Below are 16,992 nucleotides of genomic sequence, written 5' to 3'. Positions count from 1 at the left end.
AGGCTCTTCCCCTGGGTCCTGCCAAACAACATTGTTTAGTTGACGGGACCCGGAGAAGGCCCACTCTGAGGAACCTAATCATTTGCTGGGATTCATGTGGCAGAAGGCGGTCCCAGAGATAATCTGGTCCGGTGCCATGAAGGGCTTTATAGGTCATAGCCAATTATGACCGGAAACTGATCAGCAACCAATGCAGACTGCGGAGTGTTGGTGTGACATGGGCATTTTTGGGAAAGCCCATGATTGCTCTTGCAGCTGCATTCTGCATGATCTGGAGTTTCCGAACACTTTTCGAAGGCAGCCCCATGTAGAGAGCGTTACAGTAGTCGAGCCTCGAGGTGATGAGGACGTGAGCGACTGTGGGCAGCGACTCCCGGTCCAGATAGGGCCGCAACTGGTGCACCAGGCGAACCTGGGCAAACGCCCCCCTCGCCACAGCTGAAAGATGTTTCTCTAATGTAGTCATACATGTAACACTCAATGCAAAATACTGGGAAGCTCCCCTCCGTCTGCCGGCTATCTACCTCCATTTCTTATTAGTGTTTACTGTTATTAGTATACAAATTACTTTTTTAAAAAAATATTTAACTTCCTATTAGCTCTATTAATCCCTATTAGTTAGGTCAGTAATGGAGCCGAGGTTTGACACAAAGCCTTTCATATAATTCACACTATCTTTGTGCATCATTGCTATATAATTTCATATTCTTAAAATAATACCCTTTTCTGCAGCGGTATTCCTGGGATGAATAGGACTGAATGGCTGGGACAGTTGCTTTCCTCTTTTTGCACGATCTGCATTTCCCCCCCTTATCTAATCAAACTTTGACTAGATGTCGCCACATATTTATTTTTCCTTTCCTCTTGTTTGCGGGACCTTCGGCAAATATTGCATCCTCCCAAGGAAGCCAATGCAAGTGGCAGGTGGGGTGATGGGGGATAGCAAACAGAAACACTCCATAAAAAGGAGCACCTGACATCGGACTCTCTGAAGTCTTCCTTCCTTCCCTCGGCGCCTTCTACACCCGCTCTGAACGCAGCCATGAATTCCCTGGTAGCTCTCGTGCTCCTGGGTCAGATTATAGGATGTACGTTGAGCCATCACTTCACACCAGACTTTGACTGCAACGGCGAAGAAGCAGAAAAATTAGCACACCAGGCTGTGGACTACATCAACAAGCATAATCTACACGGATACAAACAAACTCTCAATATAATTGAGGGTGCTGTTAAACTGTCCCGGGTAAGTACAATGGGAGTGGGAAAAATCTATTTTCATTTATTAAATCAATTAGACTTAGATGATTTGTGGGGAAGGGGTTGATGTTGTGCCAGACAATTTTTGTAGCCCACCTGCTGAGATTTGGGCAATCTGCAGCCTCTTTCTAGTCTATGCTCTGTAATATCATAGCATCCATTTCATAGAACATAGAATAACACAGTTGGAAGGGACCCTGGAGGTCTTCTAGTCCAACCCCTGGCACAAGCAGAAAACCCTACATCATTTCACACAAATGGTTATCTAACACCTTCTTAAAAACTTCCAATGTTGGCGCATTCACAACTTCTAGAGGTAAGATGTTCCACTGATTAATTGTTCTAACAGCCTGAAAATTTCTCCTTACTCCTAAATTGCTTCTCTCCTTGTTTAGTTTCCACCCGTTGCTTCTTGTTCTAACCTCAGGTGCTTTGGAGAAGAGTTGGACTCTCCCTTCTTTGTGGCAACCCCTGAGATATTGGAAGACAGCTATCATGTCTCCCCTGGTCCTTCTTTTCATTAAACTAGCCATGCCCAGTTCCTGCAACCGTTCTTCATATGTTTTAGCCTCCAGTCCGCTAATCATCCTTCTTTCTTTTCTCTGCACTCTTTCTAGAGTCTCTACATTGTGGCAACCAAAATTGAATGCAGTATTGCAAGTGTGGCCTTACCAAGGCATTACAAAGTGGTATTAACACTTAATATAATCTTGATTCTATACCTCTGTTGATGCAGTCTAGAACTGTGTTGGCCTTTTCGGCAGCTGCTGTGCTAGCTCATATTTAAATGGTTCTCCACAAGGACTCCAAGATCCCTCTCTTGAGCAATATACCACATATACTGTACCTGTGCATTTTGTTTTACTTATGTAGATGTAGAATCTTACTTTTTTCATCTTTGAATTTCATTTTGTTAGATAGAGCCCAATGCTCACATCTGTCAAGATTCTTCTGTATCTTGAGCCTATCTTCTGGAGTGTTGGCTATTCCTGCCAGTTCGGTGTCATCTGCAAATTTGATGAGTTCCCATCTCTCCCCTTGTCCAACTTGTTCATTTTAGCTGAATTTCTAGATGGGGACGGACAATGGGTGTCCATTATTTTGTGACACACCATCCCCCGACCCTATCGCAGTGAATGCTTATGCTTCTGACCCCTGCTTCTTTAGCTGTCAGATCCTTAGAAATGAGGATGGTCATCTCGTGATCTGCACTACACACGTAACATGTTTATTTATTTATTCATTCATTCATTCATTCATTCATTCATTCATTCATTCATTCATTCATTCATTTATTTATTTATTTATTTATTTATTTATTTATTTATTCATTCATTCATTCAATTTTTATGCCGCCCTTCTCCTTAAACTCAGGGTGCCTTACAACATGTTAGCAATAGCACTTTTTAAACAGAGCTAGGCTATTGCCCCCACAATCTGGGTCCTCATTTTACCCACCTCGGAAGGATGGAAGGCTGAGTCAACCTTGAGCCGGTGATGAGATTTGAACCACTGACCTTCAGATCTACAGTCAGCTTCAGTGGCCTGCAGTACAGCACTCTACCTGCTGCGCCACCCCGGTTTAACCAGCACAGAGAATGTTTTTCTGTATACATTTGGATATGTAGAATCCGGTGTGAGCACTGGTTAGATTTGTTGTCGACTCATCCCCTTGGGTTATTTAAGGCAGCATTGAAATTTCCTGTTGGGTGTATAATGTGCCCTCGATTTTCGCGGGTTCGAAATTCGCGAATAGCCTATACCATAGTTTTTCAAAAAAATTCATTAAAAAATACTTCGCGAGTTTTTTTCTATACCACATTTTTTTCTGCCCGATGACGTCATGCGTCATCACCAAACTAATAATTTTTGCAAATAAATAACAAAAAAAAAATTATTGTTAATAAATAATTATGTTTATAAATACCAGGATCACTAAGTGTCTTGTTCAATGGTGAGTACCAGTAATAATGGTGAGTAAATGGTTGTTAAGGGAATGGGAAATGGTAATGTAGGGGTTTAAAGTGTTAAGAGGTGGCTTGTGATACTGTCTATAGCCAAAAATAGTGTATTTACTTCCGCATCTCTACTTCGCGGAAATTCGACGTTCGCGGGCGGTCTCGGAACACATCCCCCGCAAAAATCAAGGGAACACTGTATTTTCTTTAAAGCAGAGAAAAAAACCAAGATGAGATCTTTAACTTGTGTGTAAATTGAAACAATTTTGAACATCCGTTAAGGCAACAGAGACAGAAATATGAGGTGTGTAAAGTTATTCTCATCTTAATTTTTCATTTTAGAGACCCCATGGGGAGGTAATCTTCCTTGAGATAAAAGTTCTGGAGACAGTCTGTCATGTGTTAGATCCAACTCCTCTTGAGAATTGTACCGTAAGACCACAGCATTACCACGTAAGTATTTGAAGATCTTGAACATGTAAGATTTCATGAGAAGACAGGTGGCTTCTTTATTATTTGTTTATTTGTTTATTTATTTATTTATTAGATTTGTATGCCGCCCCTCTCCAAAGACTCGGGGTGGCTCACAAAAGCAATAAAAACAATATAACAGTGGAACAAATCTAATATTAAAAACATATAAAACCCTATCATTACTTAAAAACGAAACAGCAACATTCATACCAAACATAAAACAAAGTATAAAAAATAGCCTGGGGGAAAAGTGTCTCAACTCCCCCATGCCTGGGGGTATAAGTGAGTCTTAAGTAGTTTACGAAAGACAGGAAGGGTGGGGACAGTTCTAATCTCTGGGGGGAGTTGGTTCCAGAGGGCCAGGGTCGCCACAGAGAAGGCTCTTCCCCTGGGGCCTTCCAAATGACATTGTTTAGTCGACGGGGCCCGGAGAAGGCCAACTGTTTGGGACCTTATCGGTCGCTGGGATTCATGCGGTAGCAGGCAGTTCTGAAGGTACTCTGGTCCAATGCCATGTAGGGCTTTAAAGGTCATGACCAACACTTTGAATTGTGACCGGAAACTGATCGGCAGCCAATGCAAGCCATGGAGTGTTGAAGAAACGTGGGTGAATCTTGGAAGCCCCACGATGGCTCTCGCAGCTGCGTTCTGCACGATCTGAAGTTTCCGAACACTTTTCAAAGGTAGCCCCATGTAGAGCATTGCAGTAACTGAACCTCGAGGTGATGAGGGCATGAGCAACTGTGAGCAATGACTTCCTGTCCAAATAGGGCCGCAACTGGTGCACCAGGCGAACCTGGGCAAACGCCCTCCTCGCCACAGCCGAAAGATGATGTTCCAATGTCAGCTGTGGATCGAGGAGGACGCCCAAGTTGCGAACCCTCTCTGAGGGGGTCAGTAGTTTTCCCCCCCCCAGGGTAATGGACGGACAGATGGAATTGTTCTTGGGAGGCCAGACCCACAGCCACTCCGTCTTGTCTAGGTTGAGTTTGAGTTTGTTGACACCCATCCAGGCCCCAACAGCCTCCAGGCACCAGCACATCACTTCCACTGCTTCGTTACCAACCTACCAGGAGTAAATTGAGTGACTGAACACGTATGCACACAAACGGATATATATTTTTTCTTTATTTATTTGTATGTGAGCTTCTCCAATTTTTCAGAGAAGGATGGCATACAAATCTAATAAATAAATAAATAAATAAATAAATGTGTCTGTATGATTACAAATGAAATTACAAATGTAGTATAAACATGATTGTGAATATATAGTACAAGCATGATTATGAGTACATGATATTTTACAAATACATGGAACATTGGGGCAGGGACGATAGGCATGGCAAGAAGTCAATGGTGGACAGTCTGAGGTTAAAGTTTTGCGGGTTTGGGGAAGGAACTGCAGAGTCAGGTAATATATTCTAGGCATTGACCACTCTGTTGTTGAAGTCAATTTTTTTTTTGCAATCAGGTTTGGAGCGGTTTACATTAAGTTATTATTAAGTGTCTAAACATTAAGTGTCTAAACTTTGCTGTCTCTTGCTTCTCTGGACTGCAACCTCTCCCACCTGGGAATCCAGACTACAGTCCACCACAGTGCATGAGATATTCTAATCATGCCATCTCAGAAATTAGTCTACCCAAGTTACTAGTGCACTGTGCACATTTTAATAATCTCCAATCTGTTAGGGACATGAAATATGCTGCACTGGACCATAATAAACCTTACTAATGCTATAAATCCCCCAGAAGTACCAGTTGTAAAGCACTAACCCAAAATGGTTAGTTAAATCATGTTAAGTTTAATATGATGCCTTTGTTTCTCCAGGCTGTTGAAGGAGACTGTGATGTCAAGATTCTCAGCGATGCGAGCGCCTCCGAAGTACTTTTTGTGAAATGCCATTCCGATCCAGGTAACTCGTCTTCCTTCCTCTTGGATTCTATTTTCCAAGGCAACTGAAGGCCAGACAAGGGATAACGTTCCTGGGTTTTAGTTTTAGTTTTGATTAGCTTTCCATGTCCATTTAAACTCAGTTGAACAGTTCTGATGTTAATACAGCCACTTTCCGACCTATGCTATAGTTTGTCTCCTGATCTCAAACAAAAGCAGTCTTCAAAAGTATTTTCCCCTTCTCATTCAAAGCTTTTCTTCTTACATAGAAACATAGAAGTCTGACGGCAGAAAAGGACCTCCTGGTCCATCCAGTCTGCCCTTATACTATTTTCTGTATTTTATCTTAGGATGGATCTATGTTTATCCCAGGCACGTTTAAATTCAGTTACTGTGGATTTATCTACCACGTCTGCTGGAAGTTTGTTCCAAGGATCTACTACTCTTTCAGTCAAATAATATTTTCTCACGTTGCTTTTGATCTTTCCCCCAGCTAACTTCAGAGTGTGTCCCCTTGTTCTTGTGTTCACTTTCCTATTACAAACACTTCCCTCCTGGACCTTATTTAACCCTTTAACATATTTAAATGTTTCGATCATGTCCCCCCTTTTCCTTCTGTCCTCCAGACTCTACAGATTGAGTCCATTGAGTCTTTCCTGATACGTTTTATGCTTAAGACCTTCCACCATTCTTGTGGCTGGTCTTTGGACCCGTTTTTAAACTAAAAAAAAAACAGTTCAGCAACACACATACTAGTCATTCATACCAATTCCTATACATGGAAAAGCTAGTGGTTGATTTAGGACCCCCAGCCCTGGTGGCAGTGTTCCCTCTAATTTTTTTGGGGGGTGGGCGGAAAAGTATAGTGTCTGAGCGGCAGTCCCTTCGGGACTGGGCGGCACAGAAATATTAAATAAACAAACAAACAAACAAATAAACAAACAAATAAATAAATATAAAACCCACCCTGTTTTGCTTCAGAGAATTTCAAAATAAAATACAGTACTGTGTGTCTATAACAGTGAGCTCATAATAGGGCAACTCTATCAATATCAAAATGCCACTTAAATAGTTGAGCTAGTTTCAAAATAGATTTTGATTTTCTTTCTCTCTTCCTTACTCCCATTCTTTTTTTTTCTCTTTTCCTTCCTCTCTTTTTTCTATCTGTTTCTCTCTCTTCCTCTCTTCCTCTCTCTCTCCTTCCCTCTCACTCTTTCCCTCTCGGCTTCTGGGCAGGTTTGATGATGATTTTTAAGTGAGCGATTGCTCACTGCTCAGCTTAGAGGGAACTATGCCTGGGGGCAAGGCCAATTTGCCCATTCTGCTGTTTTCTGCCCTCCAGAGGCTTCAGGGAAGCTTCTTGAAGCCCCATAGTGTGAAAATCAGCCCAATGGGCAAACCGGAAGTCCATTTTTCCAGACATCCTGTTTGCCTGTTTGGTCACTTTTTCACCATTCCAGGCTTCAGTGCGGCCTGTGCACATGCCCGGTGATGGGGTGGGAGTGTGCTAATGTGCAGAGGCAGCATAGAGGACTTGGACATGTGTGTGGGGGAAATGAATAAATGCGCACATGCCCTTTTGGCACGCGAACCAAAAGCTTTGCCATCAGTGGTGTAAGGTCTCCTGCATGGACAGGGGGTTGAACTAGATGACCCAGAACAGTGGTAGGCAAAGTTGGCTCTCCTATGACTTGTGGACTTCAACTCCCAGAATTCCTCATGCTAGCTGAGGAATTCTGGGAGTTGAAGTCCAAATGTCATATGCTCTGGGCATGCGTTGAAGTTCAAAAATTTTGGAAGGAAGTACAAAATGAAATTAACAATATGCTAAACATTATTTGGATAATTACAAAAGAATTAGCAATGCTAGCTAAATATGGGGAATGACGAGAATTTAAAGAAATCAAAACAGCAACTTTGGAAAGCGCTCAAGCAGTAGTGGTATTAGGGTGGAAGGATAGTAATAAATGGACAATCCAGAATTGGTACTGGTACATGGTGGACCACATCCACTTCAAAACTATGGAAATAAGATTAAATAACTTTGATGAAAATAAATTGGAGAAGCTGATGGCACGATGGAATAAGGTGAAAAAATATATCTTAAGTAGAATTTATGATGACAATGTGAAAAATAAATTCCAATCACTTTTTGTATGTAAAGAAATGTAAACTGGAGCCAAGGAAGAGATTGAAACTTATTGCAAATAATTTAACCCCCTAAATGGTGGTGGGGTTTATTGGTGTTGGGCACTTTTTCTTTAAGTAATTTTTTTTTTGTAATAAAAGCTTTGCCTACCCCTGACCCAGAAGGTCCGTTCCAACTCTGTTAATCTGTTTCTGTCTCGGTAAATACCTTTCTTGACTTTTTTTTTTCTTTTCAGATTCTGTGGAAGATGTACTGAGACACTGTCCGAGTTGCCCAATTCTGCTGCCTCTGAATGACCATCGTGTGGAAGAATGTGTGGATTACGTGCTCCATAAACACAATGAAAAATTGCCGAACCATGCTTATGCAGTCCTTGAGATTTCAAGAGGGCAGCACAAAGTTAGTATGCAAAACTTAAAAAGGAATTTTGATGGCCTCTTACTTTGATAGAATAGAATTCTTTATTGGCCAAGTGTGATTGGGCACACAAGTCTTTGGTGCATATGCTCTCAGTGTACATAAAAGAAAAGATACGTTTGTCAAGAATCATAAGGCACAACACTTGTCATAGGGCAGTGATGGTGTACCTTTTTCCCCTCGGGTGCCAAAAGTGCGTGCGCGCGCACACTATCATGCCTGTACGAGTACCCACATCCATAATTCAATGCCTGAGTAGGGCAAAAATTGCCTCTCCTCCTCCCCTGGAGGCTGGAAACAGCCTGTTTCCCAACTTCTGGTGGGCCCAGTAGACTCGTTTTTCACCCACCCCAGCATCCAGAGGCTTCCCTGGAGCCTGGGGAGGGCAAAAACGCCCCCCATCTCTCCCGGAGGCCCTCCGGAAGCTGAAAATACCCTCCCAGAGCATCCATGTGAGCTGAAAATCAGCTGGCTGGCACACACATGCATGTTGGAGGTGAGCTAGGACAACGGCTCGTGTGCCATCAGATATGGCTCTGCGTGCCACCTGTGCCACCCGTGCCATAGGTTTGCCATCACTGTCAATTAATCAATATTAATAAAAATCTTAAGGATACAAGCCACAAGTTAGAATCATACAGTCATAAGTAGGAGCAAATGGGTGATAGGAATGAGGAGAAAAAAACTAGTAGTAATAGTAGTGTAGACTTAAGTAAATAGTTTGACAGTGTTGAGGGGATTATTTATTTATCAGAGTGAGGGCATTCGGGGAAAAAACTGTTCTTGTGTCTGTTTGTCTTTGTGTGCAGTGCTCTGCAGTGACATTTTGAGGATAGGATTTGTAACAGTTTATGTCCAGGATGCGAGGGGTCCGTAAATATTTTCACACCCTTCTTTTTGAATCGTGCAGCATTCAGGTCCTCAATGGAAGGCAGGTTGGCAGCCATTGTTTTTTCTGCAGTTCTGATTTATCCTCTGAAGTCTGTGTCGGTCTTGCTGGGTTGTATAACTCAACCAGACAGATATAGAGGTGCAGATGACAGACTCAATGATTCCTCTGTCAGACTTTATCAATAGTTCCTTGGGCAGTTTGAGCTTCCTGAGTTGATACTTCATATAACAAAGAGGAAGGAGGAGGAGGTCTTAAGCATAAAACGTATCAGGAAAGACTTAATGAACTCAATCTGTATAGTCTGGAGGACAGAAGGAAAAGGGGGGACATGATCAAAACATTTAAATATGTGAAAGGGTTAAATAAGGTCCAGGAGGGAAGTGTTTTTAATAGGAAAGTGAACACAAGAACAAGGGGACACAATCCGAAGTTAGTTGGGGGAAAGATCAAAAGCAACATGAGAAAATATTATTTGACTGAAAGAGTAGTAGATCCTTGGAACAAACTTCCAGCAGACGTGATAGATAAATCCACAGTAACTGAATTGAAACATGCCTGGGATAAACATAGATCCATCCTAAGATAAAATACAGAAAATAGTATAAGGGCAGACTAGATGGACCATGAGGTCTTTTTCTGCCGTCAGTCTTCTATGTTTCTATGAGGAGGCCATGGGGAGGGGGTTAGGAATTATGCTCTGCAAAAGCCTAGGAAAAGAACCAGATACCAACAAAGAAGAATATTTGTAGCCCAGGATTGAAATGAGGGGTCCTTGGTGCCCTCTGAGCTCAGGTGGAGACGTTTTGTTAACCAAACAAGGTAACATCACCAGTGATACCGATGATAGACTCACATCGATGATGTTACCTAGTTTTGGGTAATGAAACAACCCAATTCCAGAAACTAGGGATGCATCACTTTTCAAGAACCAGAGGCTGTAGCCGGCTCTTTTAATAAATTTACATTCCAAGCCTCTGACTCTAAATGAACAAGGATACACTGACATTTTATGGATAAAATATAATTAAGGCCAATGCCCAGCAAGGTGAAGCTTAGAAACAGCCACCAAGTAATGCTTTTGAAGTAATGCTACGTAGAAAGGCTGCAGGTTTTGGGCACGGCTAATCTAAAGAAAAGAAGAATTACAGGGGACACGATAGCAGTATTCCAGTATTTGAGGGTCTGCCACAAAGGAGAGGGGGTCAAATTATTCTCCAATGCACCAGAGGGCAGGACAAGAAGTAACGGGATGGCATCTAATCAAAGGGAGAAGCAACCTGGAATTAAGGAGAAACTTCCTAACAGCTAGAACAATTAACCAGTGGAACGGCTTGCCTCCAGAAGTTGTGGGTGCTCTATCACTGGAGGTTTTTAAAAAGAGACTGGACTGCCACTTGTTCGAAATAGCCGCTCAAAGTTGGTTTTTGGAGTGAGCGGCATATACGGTAAGTGTAATAAATAATAAATAAATAAATGGTATAGGTTCTTCTGCTTGAGCAGAGTGGGATGGACTCACTAGAAGACCTCCAAGTCCCTTCCAGCTCTATTCTATTGTAAATTATTATTATTATTATTATTATTATTATTATTATTATTATTAATTAGATTTGTATGCCGCCCCTCTCTGTAGACTCGGTGCGGCTCACAGCAATAATAAAAACCATGTACAACAAATCTAATATTTAAAAATATCTACAAACCCCTTATTTAAAAAGCAAGACATACACACAAACATACCATGCATAAACTATATAGGCCTGGGGGACATATCTCAATTCCCCCATGCCTGACGGCAGAGGTAGGTTTTAAGGAGTTTACAAAAGGCAAGGAGGGTGGGGGCAATCCTAATCTCTGGGGAGATCTGGTTTCAGAGGGTTGGGGCCGCCACAGAGAAGGCTCTTCCCCTGGGTCCTGCCTGATGACATTGTTTAGTCGACGGGCCCCGGAGAAGGCCAACTCTGTAGGACCTAACTGATCACTGGGTATAGGTTCTTCTGCTTGAGCAGAGTGGGATGGACTCACTAGAAGACCTCCAAGTCCCTTCCAGCTCTATTCTATTGTAAATTATTATTATTATTATTATTATTATTATTATTATTATTATTATTATTATTAATTGGATTTGTATGCCACCCTTCTCCGCAGACTCGGGGCGGCTAACAACGATGATAAAAACAGTATGTAGAAATCCAATTAAGAAAACAACTAAAAACCCTTATAATAAAACAAAACCTACACACAAACATACCATGCATAACTTGTAATGGCCTAGGGGGAAGAAATATACTATAACAGAAGCAATGAATCAGCCATGTAAAAGCTAAGAAATCGATCATTCTTAGGAGCTCTGGGGATCACAAATGACGTCTCCCTCTGCCAAAGGAAGCTGGAGAATTCAGTAGGAACAGGTGACAATGGGTGATGGTGGGATATTGCCGGAGACAGGACTAAAATTCTATTCTCCCAGCTCTTCACTTTTGCCATTTCTATGCACAACCCAACTGAAACGTCTCTTGCTTTGATTTCAGCATGACCCTGAAGCCTTCTATGTGGAGTTTGCTATTGTGGAGACCAACTGCACTCATCAGGAAGTCCATGACGGCCATCATCACTGCCATCCCAAACCTCTAGGAGAAGCAGTAAGTGAGAAGGGTCGTCTCCAATCCTATCTGAGCAATTGCCACCTCTCTCTCTCTCTCTCTCTCTCTCTCTCTCTCTCTCTCGCTTCCACCCTCCTATTTCTTTCTCTGTCTTTTTCTTTTTTCTTTCTTTCTCTTTCTCTCTGCCCCTCTTTTCCTCTCCTTTCTTTCTTTCTTTCTTTCTTTTCTTCTTTCTTTCTCTCTCTCTCTCTTCTATCTTTCTTTTTTCATTTGTTTTTTTCTTTCTCTCTCTCTCTCTCTTTCCTTTCTTTCATTCTTTCTTTCTTCCGTCTTTCTTTCTTTTCTTCTTTCTTTTCTTCTTTCTTTCTTTCTTTCTCTCTTCTGTCTTTCTTTTTTCGTTTGTTTCTTTCTTTCTCTCTCTCTCTCTTTCCTTTCTTTCATTCTTTCTTTCTTCCGTCTTTCTTTCTTCTTTCTTTCTTTCTCTCTTCTCTTTCTTTTTTCGTTTGTTTGTTTCTTTCTCTCTCTCTCTCTTTCCTTTCTTTTATTCTTTCTTTCTCTCTTCTGTCTTTCTTTTTTCGTTTGTTTCTTTCTTTCTCTCTCTCTCTCTTTCCTTTCTTTCATTCTTTCGTCTTTCTTACTTATGTACTTTCTCTGTCTCTCTCTCTCTTACATTCTTTCTTTCTTTCCTCTCTCTTTCCTCTCTCCCCTTTTTCCTCTCTCTCTCTCTCTTTCTCTCTCTCTTTCCTCTCTCTCTCTTTCTTTCTTTCTTTTCTTTTTTTTTCTCTCTCTCTTATACAAAATATTCTCTTCTGTTCTGATCTTCCAATCGGTTAGATCTCCACCAAGTCTCAAAGTTCTCAAAATCAGGCTTTACTTGCCACTTTCTTTAACTTAGTTCCCGACTCCCCCCCATGATTTTCTAATTGCTAGACAGCCGCAAATATTAAAAATACTCTTCAATCCTTTTGTTCCCCCTTTAAGCTTAAACAAATATTCCCAACGCTTTTCTTTGGCAGAATAAATCACCGGCTTCAATTTCTTGCACTTCTCACCAGCAGTTGATCTTAGTTACTTCCCTAGATGACATCCAATCCCTTGAAAACAGTCAATCAGTTCGTCTGTGACAGCTGCGGCTTGGATGACTTCTACGAGTTGTTTTCCAATGCTGCCAGTCAAGTGATCTGTGTTGGCTCCCTAGGTGGAGTTGCCACCCTCCACCGGTTTCCGATGATGCCTCTCTTCTTTACCACTCCTCCAAGATGGTTCCGACCTGGTTCAGATTGAGCCAGGTTCCCAGGCGACGTGGATATCAGGGTTCCCCCGTGGAATGTGGGGAACTCTGTGTTGCCGTGGTGTTTGGCCATGCCCCTCTCCTCCCTCCCTTCCTTCCTTCCTTCCTTCCGTTCCTTTCTTCTTTCCCTCTCTCCCTCCTAGCAAAACAGGATCACATTCCAAATAAATATGCAAGGCCAAATATTCCATTGAGAAATAGAGACTTGTATCTAGCTCTCACCAGCCCATATCCTACACTTTAAACTCTGCACAACATCAATTTCTTCACAATTCATCCAGAAATAATGACAAACCCCCCCCCCCAAAAAAACCCCCCTCCTGTCAACCTCTGAAGAAGGGAATGATGCCGAGTACTCTAACAAACTGGGTTGTGATCTGACCAGATTCTTTAGTTCACTAATAGTTTTTTGGATTCACTTGGACATATCTTAATTCTTCCTTCTCTCCTTCCTTCTCTCCAGCATATTGGATTCTGCAGAGCGACTGTGTTTAGACCGGATGATGCCCCTGAAAAACCTAAAGATGAAAACTATGAGTCGGACTGTGTCATCTTTGATGTCAAGGTATGTATGATAAATGCAATTTTGTTCATCTTCCTTCCCCTTTTTCCACACCCAAGTTTCTTATCCTCACCAATTTTTAAAGTGTGTAGACTTCAATTCCCAGAGTTCCCCAGCCAGTAAGCAGGCTGGGGAATTCTGGAAGTTAAAGTCCATATATATGTCAGTTTCTCTTATCCATTCTGTCCATATAAGGGGCTCAAATCTTACTTCCTGCTCCAGCTACAGATTCCCCTGCATCCTTTCACATCATCAGATGCTGTGATATGTGTTCTGCCGGTGTCCCAACCACCTGTAATTACAGGGTAATTAGTCCAGAAAGACACACACCACACAATAGAAGGAAGACCAAAAGTCTTTATCAACAGTAAAGCAGAAAAAACTCCCTTTTAAAATGTCAAAGGGATTTTCTGGTACACACAAGGCATAGGTTAAATGCAATCCAATTTCTTGCCCAGTAACTGGGAAATTGAGTCCAATTCCAAAGTTCAGAAAGTCCACACACAATCTTGAACAGGGAAACAGCAAAACCACGATCTTGACGAAACTATGAATCAGATAAACTTCCACAAGGCTAAATCAGCATGCTGCTCTTTTTATTTGTAGCACTAATTACAGCAGCCCCACCCAACCACAGGTGGCCTCACTTCCCTCCTGTAATAATCCTTCAGTTGTTCTCTCCTATGCATCACTCTCTGCATGCGTGGGTCTGTCATAAGTTCTTGTTCAGAATCCGGGGATGATAAGGAAGATTGATCTCCTCCTGGGCTGTCTGCCAAACTCCCCTCTTCCCTGTCACTCATGCTTCCTTGGTCAGAGGAGACTTCGTTGGCAGATTCTATCAGGAGCAAAACAGGCCTGTGGCATGTGGGTGTTTCCCCCACCTCCACCTCCACATTCCTTGGGGCAGGAGCTGGGCCAGAGCTAACCACAACAGATATGTAGTATGTCAAGTAATGTAATTGTTTGATCTTAGCTTAGCATAATGCAGCCTTTATGATTTGTCAAACACAGATTCTTTTATTTATATACTTCCTTTTCTCTGAGATTATTATTTTTATCCTCCCTATGACCCTTTGGGTTGTAGGTTGGGCTGAGACAGAATATCTGAAATTTATCTAGCCAGGAAGAGTTTGAATCTAATCTCCTCAGTTTAACTCTGACCCCTTAATTGCCATGCTATACAGTTAATAAACTGCAGTTATAAAAAAATATCTATCTATCTATCTATCTATCTATCTATCTATCTATCTATCTATCTATCTATCTATCTATCTATCTAACTATCTATCTAATTTATATGCCATTCCGCATATACCTTACATAGAAACATAGAAGACTGACAGCAGAAAAAGACCTCATGGTCCATCTAGTCTGCCCTATTACTATTTCCTGTATTTTATTTTAGTGTGGATATATGTTTCTCCCAGGAATGTTTAAATTCAGTTACTGTGGATTTACCAGCCACATCTGCTGGAAGTTTTTTTACAATTAAAAAAAAAAGAGTGGTCCTCTATTAATTCAAGGACTAACTGCTGCCATTTCACTCGGTGGCATGCTGCATAGACGCCCACACTTTGCGCTCACTTCACGCATGCACAGTGCTAAAACACAGATGTTTCATGCATGCCCAGTGTAAAACCTTCTGGCATCGGACCAGAATACCTACGAAACCACCTTCTGCCACACGAATCCCAGCGGCTGATTAGGTCCCACAGAGTTGGCCTTCTCCGGTCCTGTCGACTAAACAATGTCGGTTGGCGGGACCCAGGGGAAGAGCCTTCTCTGTGGCGGCCCCGGATCTCTGGAATCAACTCTCTCCAGAGATTCAAACAGCCCCCACCCTCCTCACCTTCCATAAAATGTTGAAGACTCACCCCTGTTGCCAGGCGTGGGGTTGTTTTTCTGACCTCTGTAGTATGATAAATTGGGTTGAGTGTGTATGATTGTGTAATTGATGATTTTATGATAGTGATTATGTTATACTAATGTTTTTTAATTAACCTTTTAAATTTTAATATTAGATTTGTAATGTATTGTACTCTTGCTATGTTGTGAGACGCCCCGAGTCTTCGGAGAGTGGCAGCATACAAATCTAATAAATTATTATTATTATTATTATTATTATTATTATTATTATTATTATTATTATTACCAAGATGGCAGTGCCAATGGCGAGGAAGCCAGTTTGGGTGCATGGCAGACCGGGTAGCTGCCAGGCCGCCAGGTTGCTACTGGTTTCTATACAGCAATTTACAGAGTCTGCATATGGCCCTCAACAATCTGACTTCTCATTTGACCAACCTCAGAAGGATGGAAGGCTGAGTCAGCCTTGAGCCTGGATAGATTTGAACTGCCAAATTTCAGGCAGGCAGCAGGCAGCAGAAGTAGCCTGCAGTACTGCACTCTAACCACTACGCCATCGTAGCTCATAGTTCAATGGCTGAAGAAGACTCATCTGTGTTTGCATGTTGTTCTTTTGTATTTGTTTTCTTCCAGGAGGGAACTCCTCACACCCACTTGATCAACCATCACTTTGGAAAACAAGTTATTTCCGCAGCACACAACAATACTGTCCTGGACCTCGCCCATTCACACAACCATACAGGCGCCTCGCACGAGTCTCATTCTCACGAACATCCAGTTGCAGTCCCTCTGGCCAAAAGAACATCGCCACCAGGGCCACCACGTGCTATACCCCTTTGTCCTGGAAAAATACATCACTTCAAGGTGTAAGCCAGCCATGCCAGAGAGCTGAGAGAAGCCGCCCAGTTAGTGCAAAACCCTTTTCCAAATCTGAATTGAAATCTTGATTCTTGCAAAGCCCTTTTCCAAATCTGAATTGAAATCTTGATTCCCAAAAATGGGTTTTACCCTGGTACATTTCAGTCTGGGCCAAGTGTTGTGATTACCTATTGTTGTTACGAGAAAGAGGTTTTGTATTTGTGCCTTTCTGCTTTTAGAACTGCAGACACTCACTGCCAACTTAACATCTTTCAGTTTTCTCTGTTCCACCATGAAGAAACGTGAACAAAAGTTATATTAGCCCCAAAGACAAAATTCTTCTTCCTTTTTTAAAATAAAGAGAAAATGCATAACATTTGACAACAATATCTACTCATTACCTCTATTCCTTAAGAGATTCCCCCCCCTGAATTTTTCACCATGCTACATTATTTTACGGGGGCAAATGTTGAACAAAATCCAATATATTGACAGCAAAAGGCACGAGGTACTTCCTAAATAAAACGTTCAACTCTAAACTGGCCTTGCCCTTTGTTTTGCTTTGAGTGGATTTCGTCACTCTGGGTGAGAATACTGGGAATTATAGTTCAGCACCTCTAGGGAAGGACAGTGGGTCAACCTATTCTCCAAAGCACCTGAAGTCAGGGCAAGAAGCAAGGGGTGCAAACTAATCAGAGAATCAACCTAGAAATAAATACATTTCTTGGCAATTAGAAGAATAAAATAAAAAAAATAAAAAATTGACAATGGAGAAAT

General features: G+C 41.8%; 1 protein-coding gene across 1 annotated transcript; it reads left to right on the top strand.

Annotated features, from left to right (window-relative positions):
• The first annotated feature begins 872 nt into the window (after positions 1–872).
• LOC139168215 (antihemorrhagic factor cHLP-B-like) lies at positions 873–16,754 on the top strand. Its single transcript, XM_070753726.1, has 7 exons — positions 873–1,243; positions 3,558–3,668; positions 5,518–5,602; positions 7,965–8,128; positions 11,567–11,677; positions 13,393–13,494; positions 15,991–16,754. The coding sequence occupies exons 1-7, from the start codon at positions 1,043–1,045 to the stop codon at positions 16,225–16,227; spliced, it is 1,011 nt and encodes a 336-aa protein (XP_070609827.1). The 5' UTR covers positions 873–1,042; the 3' UTR covers positions 16,228–16,754.
• The last annotated feature ends 238 nt before the right edge of the window (positions 16,755–16,992 follow it).

This window comes from Erythrolamprus reginae, chromosome 5, assembly GCF_031021105.1.
Source record: "Erythrolamprus reginae isolate rEryReg1 chromosome 5, rEryReg1.hap1, whole genome shotgun sequence".
NCBI lineage: Eukaryota > Metazoa > Chordata > Lepidosauria > Squamata > Dipsadidae > Erythrolamprus > Erythrolamprus reginae.
The sequence above is the reverse complement of the archived record's forward strand: the minus strand, read 5'-3'. Positions and strand labels throughout refer to the sequence as shown.

What these genes read in the sequence shown, in the direction of transcription:
- LOC139168215 (XM_070753726.1), top strand. Translation starts at nt 1,043, where the DNA reads ATGAATTCCCTGGTAGCTCTCGTGCTCCTGGGTCAGATTATAGGATGT. An exon ending in TAAGACCACAGCATTACCAC is followed by an intron (nt 3,669 to 5,517) that starts GTAAGTATTTGA and finishes TTGTTTCTCCAG; the next exon opens with GCTGTTGAAGGAGACTGTGA. An exon ending in GTGTCATCTTTGATGTCAAG is followed by an intron (nt 13,495 to 15,990) that starts GTATGTATGATA and finishes GTTTTCTTCCAG; the next exon opens with GAGGGAACTCCTCACACCCA.